The following is a 17,233-nucleotide window of genomic DNA, read 5'->3' as shown; positions in this document are numbered from 1 at the left end:
TTATCATTGTATTACTTGTTTGTGATTGTGTACACTTGCGCAATTATAAAGAAATATAATTTTCACAACAAGAGACAAATACGAAAGAGAGAAAAGGAGTAGTGTAAGAGAAAGGAAAAAAAAATATATAAATAAGAGTATTGAAACATACTCAAACAAATAAAAATATTATTAATACTTGAACAAGTAATTTTTGATAATTAAATAAAAAATAAGGTGTGAAATGTAAAATTTCCATAACCTAATATATAATTACCCATAAAATTTAATATGTTGCTCAGATTGTAGTATAAACTAACTAGAGTCTTTTCTAAGAAAAAAATTAACTTGAGTGTTATATTTTCAATACAAATTATAAAGACCATAATATAGGGATATTACACATCTGCTCAGATTGTTATAATAAAAACTCATATTTTTTTATTTATCCAATCGAAAGTATGCCAATGGCAGAGTCAGCCATAAATATTAGGCGAGGCAAAACAAAAAAATTGATAACCAAAAAAGAGATGAGAGACTATTTCAACAATATTATTGTAGAGAGTATATGCTGCATCATTTACAATATGAAAATTGTATAATCTTTCTCTTGTTTCCAGTCTATTCTGCACTGCAATCCAAAGCATAAAACTATGATTAGGGCTGTTAAGTCTTGACCATACTTGTTTGCTCCATTGGACCATATCTTGAATTCAATTGAGCATTTTATATCCAGCAACTATTTGATATAGTCCCAATGTAAATTGATTAAGTCCATTAGATGACTCACCTCATCTTTGATGTCCACTAACTTCCTCCAATATCAACTGCTATGAATTGAAGCCTTGTAACTCTACCAATCTTTATTCTTTAAATAGACATTATGGACCCACTTCACTCATATATTGTTTATCTTTGTTGCAATGGACCATATACATTTTTAATCAAAGCAGCTTTGTTCCGAGTGGTTATACTCAAGAATCTAATCCTACCAGCAAACTTGGGCTAGCATACCTTATTGTTGGAAATTATTTTACCAGGATCTTAGATCTACTCACAAGTATGTTGATTAACATCCTAAATATGAACTTCTAAAACGATTACGAAATAAACACATATAAAGTATTAGAAACCTTACATTGGGTGCAGCGGAATAATATGACTCCTTCCATTCAGATATCTAGCCCTTGATTCCTTTCTGTAGCAGAGCATTATCAATATCTGAACCTGGATCTCTTTCTCTCCTTCTTTAGTGCTGAAACTCCTTCTTGTTGAATGTCTTTCTTCAGGATCTTCCTCACTATGATTAAGGTATTTCTTGCTGTGTGTGGGCACTACTCTAATCACTAAGTGGTTCGAAATTTCAAGGAAGAAGAAAGAGAAGAAGTGGCAGCTAGGGTTAGAGAGAGAAGGCTCAGGTTTTTTTCTGAAGGAAAAAGTGTGAAAGTTAAGTGTAAATTTCCTGAAGCCTTCACTATCTATTTATAGCATTCCACTAGGGTTAGGTTTGAATTATTTGGCATTAAAATAATGAAAATATCAGATGAAAAACCCTATAAAAGTGGCCGACCCTAGTCAATGTGGATTTGGGCCTCACTTTTTGCAATTTTGCAGTTTTATCATTTCTGCATCTCATTTTCTCAAAAATGCAAATTTTCAAATTCAACCATTTAAATGTCAATTCTAATTATTTAATAACTATAAATAATTATTAAATAATATTGTCATTTATCATATTTATTAATTGAACCATACAAAGTATCATAATTAACAAATATGCCCCTAAAACTCTTCCTTTACAATCTCGCCCTTACTTAGTGAAAAATTCACAAATAGACATAGTCTAATTTGAGAATTATAATTGATTAATCAAAACCAATTATATGAGTCTTACAAGCAATATTATCTCAACTAGTGGGGGGACCATGGGTCTATATAACCGAGCTTCCAATAAGCAGATCAAGAATTTATAACCTAAATTCACTGACTTATTAATTCTTCGTTGAATCCACGCATAGAACTTAGAATTGCACTCTCAGTATATAGAATGCTATATATGTTCCACCATATAGACACATCATTAATTATCCATTGTTATAATCCTAATTTGTTCAATGATCCTCTATATGAATGATCTACACTGTAAAGGGATTAGATTACCGTTACACCCTACAATGTATTTTATCCTTAAAACACTTAACCCCGTATAAATGATATTTCAGCTTATGTGAAATGAGTACTCCACCATTTATTTTCGCTTGGTCAAGCTCGAAGGAGATCATCCTTTACTTACTATTCGCCAGATAGAAGCTATAGATTCCATGTTTATGTTAGCGCTCCCACTCAATTGCACTACCGTGTTCCCAAAATGTACGTATCACCCTGACCCAAAAGTAGGCTTAACTAACAAATCAAAGAACACGAATAGCCTCTTGAGATTTAGCCTAATCATAACAGGATTAAGATCATATGATCTAGGATCAACTAGGCGATATTGACTTGAATAAATATTACGGTAAGTTTAATAAATCTAAGTCAAAGTTCAATATCAGTCCCTTCCGATGCATACTCCATGCATCCAACCTGAGCTTTACTTTAACCAATGCTCTGGAAAGAACATAGCATTTCTCCAAATGTAAGTAAACTCTGTTGTAGATTATCATACCAGTAAAACCCTGTGTCTGATAAATCTAGGAAACTTTATTCACATAGTCATGTTTACTTTCCAAAGTGTTGACAACACAATAAACAGGATCAAGTATGTGATAAGGATTTCAGATGAATTCATACATTATGTACATATAATCATGAAATAAATCATGTGAACCATGCAACATTAAATGTTATTTCTGATCTATATCAATAAGCAAATCTGATTATATTGAAATGAGTTTTATTTAGGGCATAAAACCCAACACTTATCCCATGCCATACTTCCTGATCATGTCATGTTACTTTGCCCTTTCCACAAAAAACTTTTACATATACCTTCAATTTCAGTCACTATATTCTTAGGCAAAACTATAATTTAGCTCCAATAAGTATGTATTGTTAAAAGAGCTGAATTGATCAGAACAGATCTACCAGCAAAAGATATATTTCTAGAGCTCCAACTCTTGATGTGAGCTGTCATTTTTTCAACAAGAATTCTACATTCAGCCTTTGAAATTCTCTTGGAGCATATAGGAATGCCAAGGTATTTAAAGGAAATGTTACTTTTACAAAAATTAGAGATGCCAATCACCTTTTAACTTCTTGTTCATCCATACCAGAGCAATATATAGCAGATTTACTGCTACTTGGCTGTATTCTTGAAATGCTTGAGAACAACTTAAGACCTTGCAACATTAAAAAAATGTTTTTCGAATCTCCTTTACAGAATAGAAGGACATCATCTGTAAAACTAAGATGATTGAGTTTCAATTAACTGCATCTTTCGTGAAAAGAGAAATCTTGCCTCCAACCTTTTTCATAATCCTGCTTAGATATTTCATCCCAAGCATAAACAGAAATAGAGACATCGGATCCCCTCGCCTTAGTCCTCATTTTGCTTCAAAGAAACCATGTAATGTGCCATTGAACATTAATGAGAAACTAAGAGTTGTGAAACATTGCATGATCAACTTAGTAAATCGAGAAGGGAATTGAAAAGCCTGTAGCATTTTCTCTAAAAATATCCAATACATGGTATCATAAGATTTTTGTAGGTCCAACTTTATCATACAATTAGGCTTAGTTGATTTCCTTCCATAGTGTCTTATATGATATTGTTGGCGAATCATAATGTTATGGGCTATAAATCTACCCTTGATAAAACTACCTTGATTCTGTACCACTAAGTCAGGTAGAACATGTTTAAGCCTATTACAAATGAGCTTGGTAACAACTTTATAAAGTACATTACAACAAGCTATAGGTCGATAATCACTTACAGTTTTGGGGTATTTATTTTTGGGGAGTAATCACTGTAGAATTTATCTCTTTAAGTAATTGCATGTATGCAGGAAGGATGTAACAACTTTAAAAACATCATATGCCACCATATCCGAGTTATCTTGGAAAAAGAAGCTACTGTATAGTCCAGGAGCTTTAATTCCAGGGATACAAAAAATAGCTTGCTTTACCACCTCCATTGTAAAAGATGCTCCCAGTATTTCTTCATGTTACTTGGTAATGACAGCTCATTGAGACACAATCTTGACATTTACAGAAAGATTCTCCTTCATTTTAGTCCCTAAAAGGGATTGATAATTAATAAGATAAAAATGCAGCAGTAATACCATCAGGGTCTTCTACTTTATTACCATTCCCATTAGTAATGGATTAAATTATATTTTGAAGTCTTCTTTCTATGTTACAAAAATAGAATAAAGCAGTATTTTGATCTCCTTATTTGACCAATTTTAGCTTAGATTTTGTGTGTATAAATGAGCAGTAAGCCTTATTAATATCTACTACATAGTGAATCCATGGCCTCCAAAATAATTTATTCAGTGGATCACCTTGCAAATTATCTTGACAACTCTTGAGTCTCTCTCTAGCTCTAAAATATGCTACTTGAATTTTTGAGAAGCCTTTTTATTCAGATCCTTAAGGACAAGTTTTAGTATCTTGAGTTTTGATACCACTTGATACATTTTGGTTCCATTGATGTCCTCCTTCCATACTTTTAATATTTCCTAATAATACTAAGGATTCATAGACCACATCCTGAAGTATTTAAAAAGTTTTTTTTCACTCGGAATATTAGGATTAACTCGTGTATGGTCAAACAAATCTTCATTCAAGAAGATAGCTTCAGAAGTTGGGAACATATCTAACCATGCTTGATTGGCAAGAATTCTATCTAGTTTAGAATAGATTCTGTCATGAGCCTTATTGCTCCATGTATAATAATTTCCACTGTATTTTATATCCTCCAAATGACAGTAGTCAGTACAGTCTAGAAAGGCAGTAGAAGTACTATGCCTTACTTTGTCCTCCACTCTTTCAACATATTTAGAATTGCAATAAAATCACCTAGTGCAATCCAGGGATCATATGTTGCTAAATCTTGTAAGTCTTTCCACAAAACTTATCTTCCAACTTCTTCATTATATATAGCCATAAACAAAAGTCACATAAAATCTATACTTGTTATTTGGAGTAACAACATATAGATGTATAAGCTGACTTAGTATACTTACTTGAAACTGTGATGGATTCCAAGCAACAATAATCCTAACACCTTTGTGCCACACAATGTTTGATGTGAAATACCACCTCATGAACATTTGTTGGTATAAAGCTCCAGGTTTTGGAGCCTTAACCCTTATCTTGAGCAGACCAACTAAACTGACTCTTTGATTAGCAATGAATTACCTTGCATCTTTCTATTTCTGTTGGCTGTTGATCCCTTAGACATTTCAAATTATTATCTTATCCATTTGATTGAGGAGGTGCTTCCTCCCTCTTGTGTTTTCCTGATCAGTCATCAAAACTTCTTGTTCCCTCTGTACAGGCAGAACAACTTGATCCTCTTCACCTGATGATGGCATTGATAAAGCTTGAAATGAATTCAAAGTGATAGGACAAGGCATAGGTGCTTTACGTTTAACCTTCCATCCCTTGATAATTGGATGGAATTCATTTGGCCAAGGTACCACATCTTTTGACCGATCTTCTTCAGGCTTTCTATTCTTTTTTAACAATCCATTCTTATTTTCTACTCTCATTCATGCAACAATCCTTTGCTTCATGCCCCATTCATTTGGCCAAGGGTTTCCATCCGTAATTGACTACTACAGAAACATCAAAGCCAAATTCATCTTCAAAATAGATAATGTTTGGGAATTTTTGATGAATCGATCCTTCAATGAGAACCCTTGGGTAGTTAAGTTTATCTCTCTCTCTCTTTATAAAATCATCTACCATTAATGGCTCTCTAACTTGGCCAATGATCTTGAATAAAGACTTTTGAACCAAATATTTCAATTCCAAATCATTCAATTACACCTAAATTGGGACAGTTCGAATGTCTTCCTTCTTAAAATTGATGTTCGGACCCCAAGCTTTCATTACAATAAGTCTTTTATTGAAGAAGGTATAACCTCCCTTAAGAACTACATCTCTTTCTTCAACATAGTGAAATCGAATTGAAAATATTCCATATGTGAACATACCAACCTTGTCAAATTTGTCCTTCCATAATCGTCTTGCAAATTCTTCTAGAACAGAGAGAGGAGGATTGGCTCAAACATATATATAGCACACTAAAGAGGAATTTCAGTACGAAATCTCCTCTTCAATATCCTCCATAGTGATCTTAATCTTGCTTTTATCACCCGAGCTCTCAAAAGATGTTGCCAGGTTCCTAACAACATGTCAAATTTGAGAACTGGTGGTGTCATTGGTAATTCTTTCGCTAAAGACTTCGAGAAATTCTTATTTACTTCTAAGAAGAAAGAAAAATCAGCTCAAATATCTTCCTTTCTTTGAACTGATTTCAGAAAAGCCCTTAGAGACAGAAGAGCTTGAAATACATCGTGCAATTGTGGTTCCAGTGGAGAATGCTTATCAGCACCTTCATCAAATTCCTCTGAGAATTCCAGAGGTTTAATACCAAGAACTTCTTCTATGAATTTTGTTTGTTTCCCATCAGTAGTTGAATTAGGGTCTCGTTTCTCCTTCTTTGTAGTGACTTTCAGTTTTTCCTGTACCTTTGCTTGTGTTTTCGCCATAGCACTAGCTTACAAGAGCTATAAGAGAGAGGAGAGAGAAAACAAAAAATTTAAATTTTATAGAGATAAAATTAAATATATAAGAATAAATATGAAAGTATATAAAGAGAAAAATGAAAAATATAAATTTACAGAACAAAATATAAATATGTGGTGATAAAATTAAAAAAAAAATTAAATTTATAAAGGTAAAAATGTAAATATATATATAAAAATCATACAAAGTAATGAATTATATTAAAAGTTGAGTGGGGATCAAAATATTAATTAATGAAAGATACTTATATAATATGCAAAGTTCAAAACTCAAAAGCGGCATGAAGCATAACACGTTTAACTCGCTAGCTACTTCTCAATAATTCGTTGTTTGATATATCAAACTTTACAAATTAATTCAACTTACCTATTTATGCCATTTTTCTTCATCATAATTTACGAATTATGAATTTTGGGATTATGATAAAGTAAATTAATACAATGATCAGTTTACATCTATACATAATAGTAATGCTCATAATAAGTTCGTGAAAAAATTCTTGTCAGAAATTTAATTATAGATAGCTTGACCAGGTTATAAGTATATCTTTTATACAATAGATCATTACCCATACATATAAACATAGGAAATAACAATATATAATACATATTATATATCTAAAGAAAAAACAGATAACATATATATGAAACACTATAACGACATCTTGTATATTTGACTTTGCTAAACTGAAGTTAAATTATAAAAACAGAAAGCTATTTATGTCAATACGCCATTTTGCATGTCAACATAATGTCATCATCTTTTTCAAGCTATTGTATAAAAATATTTTAATTATGGAAATAAATAGTATATTATTATATATTGTCTTTTCGTCTCCTTACTTCTCCTCACGAATATGATCAATATATATAAATATATATAATACATTAGCAGTAATATCAATGATTCATTACCTCATGAATCTATTATATCTCATTTTCTAATTATATAATAATTAAATATAAACATATATAATAATATATGTATATAAAATATATATTTTTTTTCGTAATATATAAATATATATAAGGTGATTATGTATATAGTATCTATATTTGAAGAACAAATCCACCCAAAATAATCCAAATATATTAAAACAATAGAAAGAGTTAGATAGGTTGACATCGGCTACAAATCCACCATATATATATATATATTTATATATCTAGTTATATATTATATAATATAGAAGAGTAATTATAATAACTTCAGAGATATCTAAAAATATATTTCAAAACTAAAAACAAAGCAGAAAACAAAATCATCTTAGAGAAAAGAAATTGCATAGTAACACCAAAATAATAAGACAATGTCTCCTCATCAAAAAGCTAATTCTACGTTTTAGATTGATTTAGACAAATGCGTAACATTTTTCACTACAACCCATTTAATTTACTTACTTTTCTATTGTTAAGGATTATGTGTGTAGTGAGATTATCTTATATTATTTAATACAATATTATATTTAATATTTACTTATATTAGTAGCTTATGTAAAATTATATTATCTTTACCATACTCTTCAACTTTAACTCTGACTCCTCTAATGATTTGGGCCGAGAATCGGATCCAAGTTTTTGAGTCTAGAGTTGGATCGAGTCTGGATCATAATCCGAGATTTGGGACCAGGACCAAAACTAAGTTTGAGTCAGAGTCCTCAATCCCAGACCTTTTATAAATATTATAATATAAACTAATACAAATCATTTGTTATTTATTATATAATACGATTTACATTATATTAAAATTTATAGTCTTAATAATTAATAATCTAAACATATTATTACTTACTTTTTAATATACAATACGACACTTAATTAACAGTGCACCTAACAAGCTCTATGTTATATTTTACAGAATATGCACACATCTTAACTTTTTTACAGAATATGCACAATGACCTCAACCACAGCCATAGTGATTTTGTGTTTCTACTCTTTTTTTATACAACTTTTAAAGATTAGGAGTAAGATCTACTCCAAATGAAGTAAAATTCTTCATAATCTGTATATTGAATAACATTCATTATAATTCTAATATTTAAACAAGACAACTAGACTTGCAGTTCAAAATCTAACTAAAAAAAACTTGTAATTCAAAATAAAAAAGTATATACATATATATATATAATATATAATTTCCAATTCACAAGCTGCGATTAGACTGTTTGAACTAGGCTTATATAAAATTTCAAATAAATTAGCTTCTGAATTGATTTTTTTTTTCTTTGTTTAAAAAATGCTCTCAAATTTTAAAACAAATTGTAATTTTTTTTCCTTCGGTTATATTTCGCTCATTTTTGCAAATATTTATCTGATATAAGATTGATCCATTGTTAACTTATGGTAAAAAAAATGTATGCTAAAACAAATTTGCATAGATTTATTGTCTAATTATGCAATAAATTTAAGATTGTATACATATTTATTTATAATTTTAGAGTTAATATTTGAATGTTTAAAATTATTATATATACTTGGTTAACTAGCTTAAAGTTGTTAATTAATACCCTCATACTGTAATAATAATTGTTTGTACTTTGTGGGTTACATCGTCAATAAATTGTCTCCAAAAATATGCAAAACACAACCAAAATAACAAATTTACAATTATTTTCAAAATTCGAAAGACAAATAAATAAATAAAATAATTTAAGGGACACAATTGTATAAGTGTCAAAGTTGGAGACAAAAAATCCAATTTTTTCTTAAATAATCTGCATGTACGTACTAGTAATTTTTTTCTTTTCCGAAAACTATCTTTTCACAATATAACTGGGTTGAAACCAACAAGCTTAAAATTACATGCTTCAATTTTTATTTCTAATTTTTGCTTAAAGTTTTTGTTAAATATATTTTGTCATGTCATAATATGTTTCTATTTAATTACGTTGACTTTAAAAGATTAGGCAATAATCATATTCTTTGCACGTAAGTATGTACAAGTTTATAATTCCAATCAAACTTGATTAGAATTTAGAACACATCTCTTTCCAAAGGTCATACTCAATTTCCTATATATATAACAATAAACACATCTTTTTTTCCCATTGTCCCACTAATTAAACCAAACCCTTAAATTTAGTTCTTTGTTTCTAACTCTTTTACACAATTTCTACAACTATATATTTCTTTTTCAACATGTACTATTTTCATCATGAGAAAATATCTCTTTTGATTGTATTTTTTGTTTTCCCCACTCTAGTTTTTGGGGATTGTACTTGTGATTATGAAGCCATAGAAGGCCAAAATAGGGAAGCCCTCAAATTCAAAATTGGTGCAATTGTTTCCATTCTTTTAGCTGGAGCTTTTGGAGTAAGCCTTCCTATATTGGGAAACAAAGTCCCTGCCCTAAGGCCCGAAAATGACATCTTCTTCATGATCAAGGCATTTGCAGCTGGTGTTATCCTTGCAACCGGTTTCATTCACATACTGCCCGATGCTTTCGATGACTTGTCCTCGCCTTGCCTCCCCGAAAATCCTTGGGGAAATTTTCCCTTTGTAGGGTTCACCGCGATGCTGTCAGCGATAGGAACCCTAATGATTGACTCTTTCGCGACGGGGTATTATAAGAGGCAGTCTGGCGGCCGAGATAAACAAGTGGGATTGGATGAAGAAACCGCCGAGGGGCATACAGATGGTCACGTACATGTTCATTCACATGGTCATTCTCATGGCTCAAGCTCTTTACAACAATCTAGTACTTCATCTGAGTTAATCCGACATCGTATTGTGGCACAAGTAAGGTTCATTATAATTATATTTATATATATAGTTAAGTGTAGATTATATATTAATATTTTTGGTTGGTTGTTTGTATATATTTAGGTACTGGAGTTGGGTATTGTTGTTCACTCAGTTATAATTGGCATAACATTGGGTGCTTCTCAAAGCCCTGAAACAATAAAACCCCTAATAGCTGCCTTGTCTTTCCATCAATTTTTTGAGGGAATGGGACTTGGGGGTTGCATAGTTCAGGTAATAATATATAATATATATTTCATATGTATATATATATATACACATTCAAATATACATTTTAACTTAAAGATCTAGCTAGCTATATTTAAATATTGACTAAATCATATATATGGAAAAAAACGAGTAAGTTCAATCTCTCAAATAATGAAATCTTATTAGAGAACGATTTAATTAAAGGATGATGACATTTTGATTATATAGATATACAAAATTGTCTTCAAAATTTTGTCATAGTGTCGACATCTTTTCAGTTATAGGAATAATATTATATATATATATATAAAATTCAGTAGGTGATGTATATATATATATATGTGATATAATAACTAGTTGGATATATCGTACGAATATAAGTGTGAAACTATACCTAGCAATTAAGTTAACTATATATATAGCTAGCTACTATATATATGTTTATATACGATCAGGACAAGAAAGTTTTATGCAATATATATTTTGTATTTTTCTGTTAAGAAGCTTCGCATGTAAAAACTAAATCAATTATTAATGGAGTGACACATGATTTGTTATTATTTTTTTTAAAAAAAAATAAGCGTAATCGTACCATTAATAAACAAAGTTAGACCTCGCGGTCATTACATAATAGGTTTTCCGGAACCGAAAAAACTGGAATAATCCCATACAACTTGTGAATAAAAGCCCAATTAGCCACATTATGGGCTGCAAAATTACAAGTTCTACTAACATACACAAAATTACAGCAAATAAAAGAGGGAGATGACTTAGCACAAAATGAGATATAATTGTCAATCGCCCAATGAGACTCCGTCCCATTGAGAGCATTGATAACTACTCTCAAGTCACTCTCAATCAAAACAAACTTAAAACCTTTCTCCAGAGTCAACGAAACCGCTGCACAACAAGCCACTGCTTCTCCACACAATGCATCCGAGAAGTCCAACCGATCCGTGTGTATCCGAACCACCGTACCAAGATAGTTTCTAGCTACCACCGCTAAGCACATACTTTATGATCTCACCCTTACATCACAATTCAATTTAATCCAATCCTAATGTGGCGGCCTCCAGGTCCCCCTCAAAGATGGTGTAGGGCAAGGTAAGAAAGTATCATGAAGCTCTGCATAAGAATTATAAATCTGGTCAATACATTTCAAAACATCCGGATGAGAGTTGTTATGTATAAAATCATTTCGCACTCTCCAGATAGTTTTGACAACAATCGAAGCATACAGGAAAACTTCTTCCACTCGGATCCCCCTAGAATTTAGATTCCATATAAATTTGACCTAATCCCAAATTCGAATCCCAGTATTGCAGATAGGATAGATGCCCCAAGGTGAAGATCGCCATAAATGCATCGCCACATCGCAGGACAAGAAAAGGTGTTCCATGGATTCCTCCTCCAAGCCACATAAAGGGCAACAGGTGTCCTCAATGTGGAACCGTCTACCAATCACAGATCTAATAGGGAGCGCATTGGATAGGATGCACCACCACAGGATCTTATGCCTTTCCAATATTCTACTATTCCACAACTTGTTCCAAAGAGCCGGAGCTACCTCACAATGATGAGCTCTATCCAGAGCTTGAGACAGATAAGCCGATTTGCTTGTAAACTGGTCACTTTTATCTAGTGTCCAAACCCATCTATCATCCCCTTGGCCAGAGGGTTTTTCCCCTTTAGCGATTGCGGACACATTTTCTTTATCAAATAAACCATTTAGCTTTGGGATGTCCCAATCTCCATTTTCAAGCAATAGGTCATCAACACATAGATCATTGGTTAAGACCCCGCCCTTTGGTTTCGGGATAAAACCTTTCAGGTGAGGAATTCAGGGATCCCTCCAAATGCTATAGTCGCCCTTCCATTTGTTACAACTTTACACGCCCCCTTCTTTAAAATAGATTTGACTTTCACGACATTTTTTCAGAACCAGAAATCGGAGTCCTTGGATTTGTTATAGTTATTGTTTAAATGAGTTTATATATGTTTGATCTGGGAACTTTAATATTCCCTAAAGATTTGTTCTCTGTTAAATCACTAAATCACAAGTAGTCCTATCTTATTACCTTGCTATATATATTTTTGGATCTCAAATATATATATTTTGCACTATATATAATCAAGCCACTAATTGTTTTTTCCTATTAAGATTGGTGATATAAAAATAGAGTTTTTACACAATATATTAAAATTTCTTATTTTTTTAATGGGATAAATTAATTTATCAAAAATACTGTTAAGTTATCATTGTTGTTCCATTATTATTTTTTAGTTGTTCTAATATTACTTTTAATTATTCTGTTTTATTGTTTTCCAGTTATTTTATATAAAAAATTATTTTTGTAAAAAATTTTTTCGTGATAGTAAAATTATAAACTTTCACCTAAAATCTAGTATTTTTGTAAAAACTCCTATAAAAATCAATTAATAATGGGTTAATTGCGCCAAAACCCCCAATACTTTCACTTTGCTTGCACTTTACCCCCAAAATTCAAATTTTAGCGACAAAACCCCCCAAAACTATAATTCTGTTAGCAATTTACATTTTCATCCAAATTTGGCTGTTATGTGCCATGTGGGCATGTCCATGTGTACACACGGTATTGTCTACGTAGTCATAGTTACACATGGAATAATTTTATTGGCCCGTTTAAATAAATATATAAAAATAAATAAAATTTACAATAAATTAATCTAAAATCATAAAAAAAGAATAAAAATAAAAAACCCTAATTTTCTAAAAAAGTTCTATCTATTCTTCTCGTGCTCTCTCTCAATGCCCTAAACTTAGCCGCCATCCACCACCCACCACCATTCCCTTTCTTCCCAGCCATTGCCACCCTCTTCCTTCCACCACGGCCCAAACCTCACCACCTGAGCATCTTCCTTGCCGTCCAGACCCTTCAATGTGAAGTTCAACCCAAGTCGTTGAAGCTTGACTCAACCCCGAGACTAAGTTTTCTCCCAGCCAGTCGCAAGTCGGACAACATCCCCCTCTCTCTCTCTTCTATGTCCCTCTCTCTTGCCAAAAACTAACTTTCATCGTTCCTCTCCTCTTACCAACCTGTGGATTGCACGATCTCCCTACATAGCCACAACTTATTCTCTTGCATGAGTTTATGAGTGAAATAGTTTTGTATTTTTTCCAATGATGCTCCACCATGAGAGAGAGAGGGTGTAGGTGGGTCGACGTCTCCTGCGATCACAGGTGATGGAGAGGAGGGCTTCAACCTTCATGTCTACATCTCGAACCAGGTTTCCATGGTGATAGATTGAACTAAGGAGATGCGCACACCAAGATCCCAATATTTGTTGGAGCACTTGGAGTTGTCTATCCTCTAAACGTTGAAGGTCTGTTCCCAGGAGACCGAGTAGATTTTTAAGTTTCCATGGTGGCGAGGTTGGAAAGAATTTCAGAGAGAGAGCGTGAATAGGAAAGGGGATTAGGGTTCTGAGTTTTTTCATAAAATAATAATAATAATGATAAATTTTTTTGTTTTTTTTATTATTTTATTTTAGGAAATTAGGGTTTAAAGAAGAAAGAAAAAAAGATTTTTTTTATGATTTTAGATTAATTAATTTTAAATTTTATTTATTTTTAAATATTTATTTAAATGACCCAATAAAATTATACCATGTGTACACTATGTTGATGTAGACAATACTCTGTGTATACATAGACATGCCTACATGATACTTAATAGCTAAATTTGAATAAAAAATGTAAATTGCTAATGGTATTGTAGTTTTAGAGATTTTATCGGTAAAATTTGAATTTTAGGGGTTAAGTACAAGCAAAGTAAAAGTATTGAGAGTTTTACCGCAATTATCCATTAATAATTACTAGAGTGACCTTTACAAATGGTCTAATACTCTCAAATGTTTGTTTATGTGAAATACCATTCATACTCTAATGCATTGTATTGATGATGCCACATTACTCATTTTATTTAGCTTCATCAACTATATATACATGTATTTTGTAGGTTTATATAGAGAAGATAATTAATAATTTTTTGTTATGTGTAGGCAAAGTTCAAAATTAAATCAATCCTAATGATGGCAGCATTCTTTTCACTGACAACCCCAGTTGGTATTGCAATTGGCATTGGAATTTCGAGTGTTTACAATGAAAATAGTCCAACCTCATTAATAGTTGAAGGGCTTTTCAATGCTGCTGCAGCTGGTATTTTGATTTACATGGCCTTGGTTGACCTATTAGCTGCTGATTTCATGAACCCAAGAATGCTAAACAATATTAGGCTTCAATTAGGGGCAAATCTCTCTCTTCTTCTTGGTGCTGGTTGTATGTCTGTTTTGGCAAAATGGGCTTGACACCAATTAAGCACTACATATAAATATTATATATATATATACTCACATGTTCTGATTTATATATACATACATATTGTTTTGCTCTTCTTTTTAATTTCCGGTGTGCCTATAATTTGCATTCTTTTGTTTGTTCTTAATTTATGTTTGGATTTGAAATTGTTTTGAAGTTTATATTATTTGATTTGCATTTTCCATGGAGACCAAGCTTTTACTAGCTTTTCCATGTACTATAACTTTGTTAACAAATTTTTTTTTTAAAAAAATTTTGTTAACAATTGATTTACATTGATAATAAATTTTTTTGTATTTGATTATGTTGTTTCTAATATACCACTACTCTATTAATTTATTATACACAATATTGTCCCATATGAACTAAATATAAAAAATACTAAGCGCCATTTATAAATGTGAGTTCACTATAAAAAATCTTACTTTTATTCACAACAATATTTGTGACTAAAGATAAAAAAAATTGTAACTAATTAATTATAAATTATTATTATTGTGTTGTGTTAAAAGGTCCGTGGCTAAAAGTATTGTAAAGTCTTTTTTTTGGCAAGTTAGTTGACAAAATAATTTTTCCTTTTTATGGTAAGATTGCTATGCATTCATTTTCGAAATCTTACCTCTTTTATTCGGTTATTAGTTGCCATTTTCCTTGTTTGGAAAGTCGCACTTTCAGCTGAACTTTCCTTTGTTGAAAACTTCTCAAAAGAGAAGGAATTCTCTTTTGAAAAGTTGTCTTTTTTAGGGAAACTTTGTTTATTGCCTTTTCCTTATTAATTTCGATTGTATCTTGATACAATCAGAATATCTAATCTGTTTTTGGCAGGAATCAAGCATTGAAAGAAGATCGGACCCGATTTTAGTAAGTTTCCCGTTTCTAGGCAGATCTGCTTCGTCAGCATCCGAATCTGATGTAGCAGATCGTGTTTCTTTTGGAAAGTCTTTGTACAGCTGCTAATTCGAACTTGTAGTTGCCTCTTTGGTTTCTATGATCTATAAATAGAGCCTAGAGAGCAACCATTCGAATTACCTCTTCCATTATTCATTTTCTACATTTATCTTTTGAGAGAAGAGAGTCTTTCTTTGTTTTGTGAGAGCCTAGTTGTTCATCTAGGTTCTAGTTGTTCTATTTCTGTTCTTACTCTATCCTAGAGGTTGTGAAGAACTACTTGACTGAACAAGAGATTGGTCTTCGGGAGAAGACTTGATAAAGCCTTACTTCGGGAGGAAGTAAGCACTTGGTCTTCGGGAGAAGACTTGTTGAAGCCTTACTTCGGGAGGAAGTAAGCACTCACACTTCAAAGACGAAGGGAGTTCGGGCTTGAAGGTGTTTCAAGAAGTCAGATTCATAAAGTGGATTACAAAGGATTGCGGCAATACTTTAGAGGGAGTCTAAACTTGTTTAAGTCAATTGTCTTTGTAATTTTGATACTTTATTAATTGATTTCATTCTCTGGGCGTGGCCCCGTGGACTAGGAGTGTTCGGGAGAACACTGATACCACGTATAAATCTCTTGTGTCAAGTTATTTATTTTTCTGCAAATATTTTATATTCTCGCTTCGTTCGCTTTCTTTGTAAACGTAATTATTTTCTGCTGCTGCAAACGCGTACAGTTTTTATATTTTCTTATATACAACTGACATTTGCAAAAACTCGGTTTTTCAATTGGTATCAGAGCGGGACACTAAACTCTTAGTGTGGTCCTATAACGTTTTTGTGTTAAAATGTCATTTTTTGCAGAAGGAAGTTCTATTTCTAGACCACCATTTCTTAATGACTCTAACTATCCTTATTGGAAAGTTAGAATGAGAGCCTTCATCAAATCTCAAGATGAGAAAGCTTGGAGAATGGTTCTTTCAGGTTGGTCTCTTCCAGTTGAGACAGATTCTTCAGGTAATACTACTATAAAATCTGAACTGGAATGGTCTATTGAAGATGATAAACTTCCTGCCTACAATAGCAAAGCCTTGCATGCTATCTTTAATGGTGTAGGTGAGGGTTACATTAAACTTATATCATCTTGTGTTTCTGCTAAGGAAGCTTGGGAGATCCTTCAAACTCAGTTTGAAGGAACTTCTGATGTGAAAAGATCTAGATTTATCATGCTTCAAACTAAATTTGATGAGCTTAGAATGTCTGATAATGAAACTTTAACTGAATTTTATGAAAAATTATCTGACATTGCTAA

General features: G+C 31.9%; 1 protein-coding gene across 1 annotated transcript; it reads left to right on the top strand.

Moving 5' to 3' along the window:
* The first annotated feature begins 9,740 nt into the window (after positions 1-9,740).
* On the top strand, positions 9,741-15,129 carry LOC115706694 (zinc transporter 1). Its single transcript, XM_030634410.2, has 3 exons — positions 9,741-10,475; positions 10,563-10,712; positions 14,730-15,129. The coding sequence occupies exons 1-3, from the start codon at positions 9,876-9,878 to the stop codon at positions 15,033-15,035; spliced, it is 1,056 nt and encodes a 351-aa protein (XP_030490270.2). The 5' UTR covers positions 9,741-9,875; the 3' UTR covers positions 15,036-15,129.
* The last annotated feature ends 2,104 nt before the right edge of the window (positions 15,130-17,233 follow it).

The sequence above is a fragment of the Cannabis sativa genome, chromosome 1 (assembly GCF_029168945.1).
Source record: "Cannabis sativa cultivar Pink pepper isolate KNU-18-1 chromosome 1, ASM2916894v1, whole genome shotgun sequence".
In the NCBI taxonomy this organism is placed as follows: Eukaryota; Viridiplantae; Streptophyta; class Magnoliopsida; order Rosales; family Cannabaceae; genus Cannabis; species Cannabis sativa.
The sequence above is the reverse complement of the archived record's forward strand: the minus strand, read 5'-3'. Positions and strand labels throughout refer to the sequence as shown.

Excerpts from the sequence above, each read along its gene's own strand:
- LOC115706694 (XM_030634410.2), top strand. The coding sequence starts at position 9,876 with ATGTACTATTTTCATCATGAGAAAATATCTCTTTTGATTGTATTTTTT. Across the intron at positions 10,476-10,562 it reads GACATCGTATTGTGGCACAA|GTACTGGAGTTGGGTATTGT; the intron begins GTAAGGTTCATT and ends GTATATATTTAG. Across the intron at positions 10,713-14,729 it reads TTGGGGGTTGCATAGTTCAG|GCAAAGTTCAAAATTAAATC; the intron begins GTAATAATATAT and ends TGTTATGTGTAG.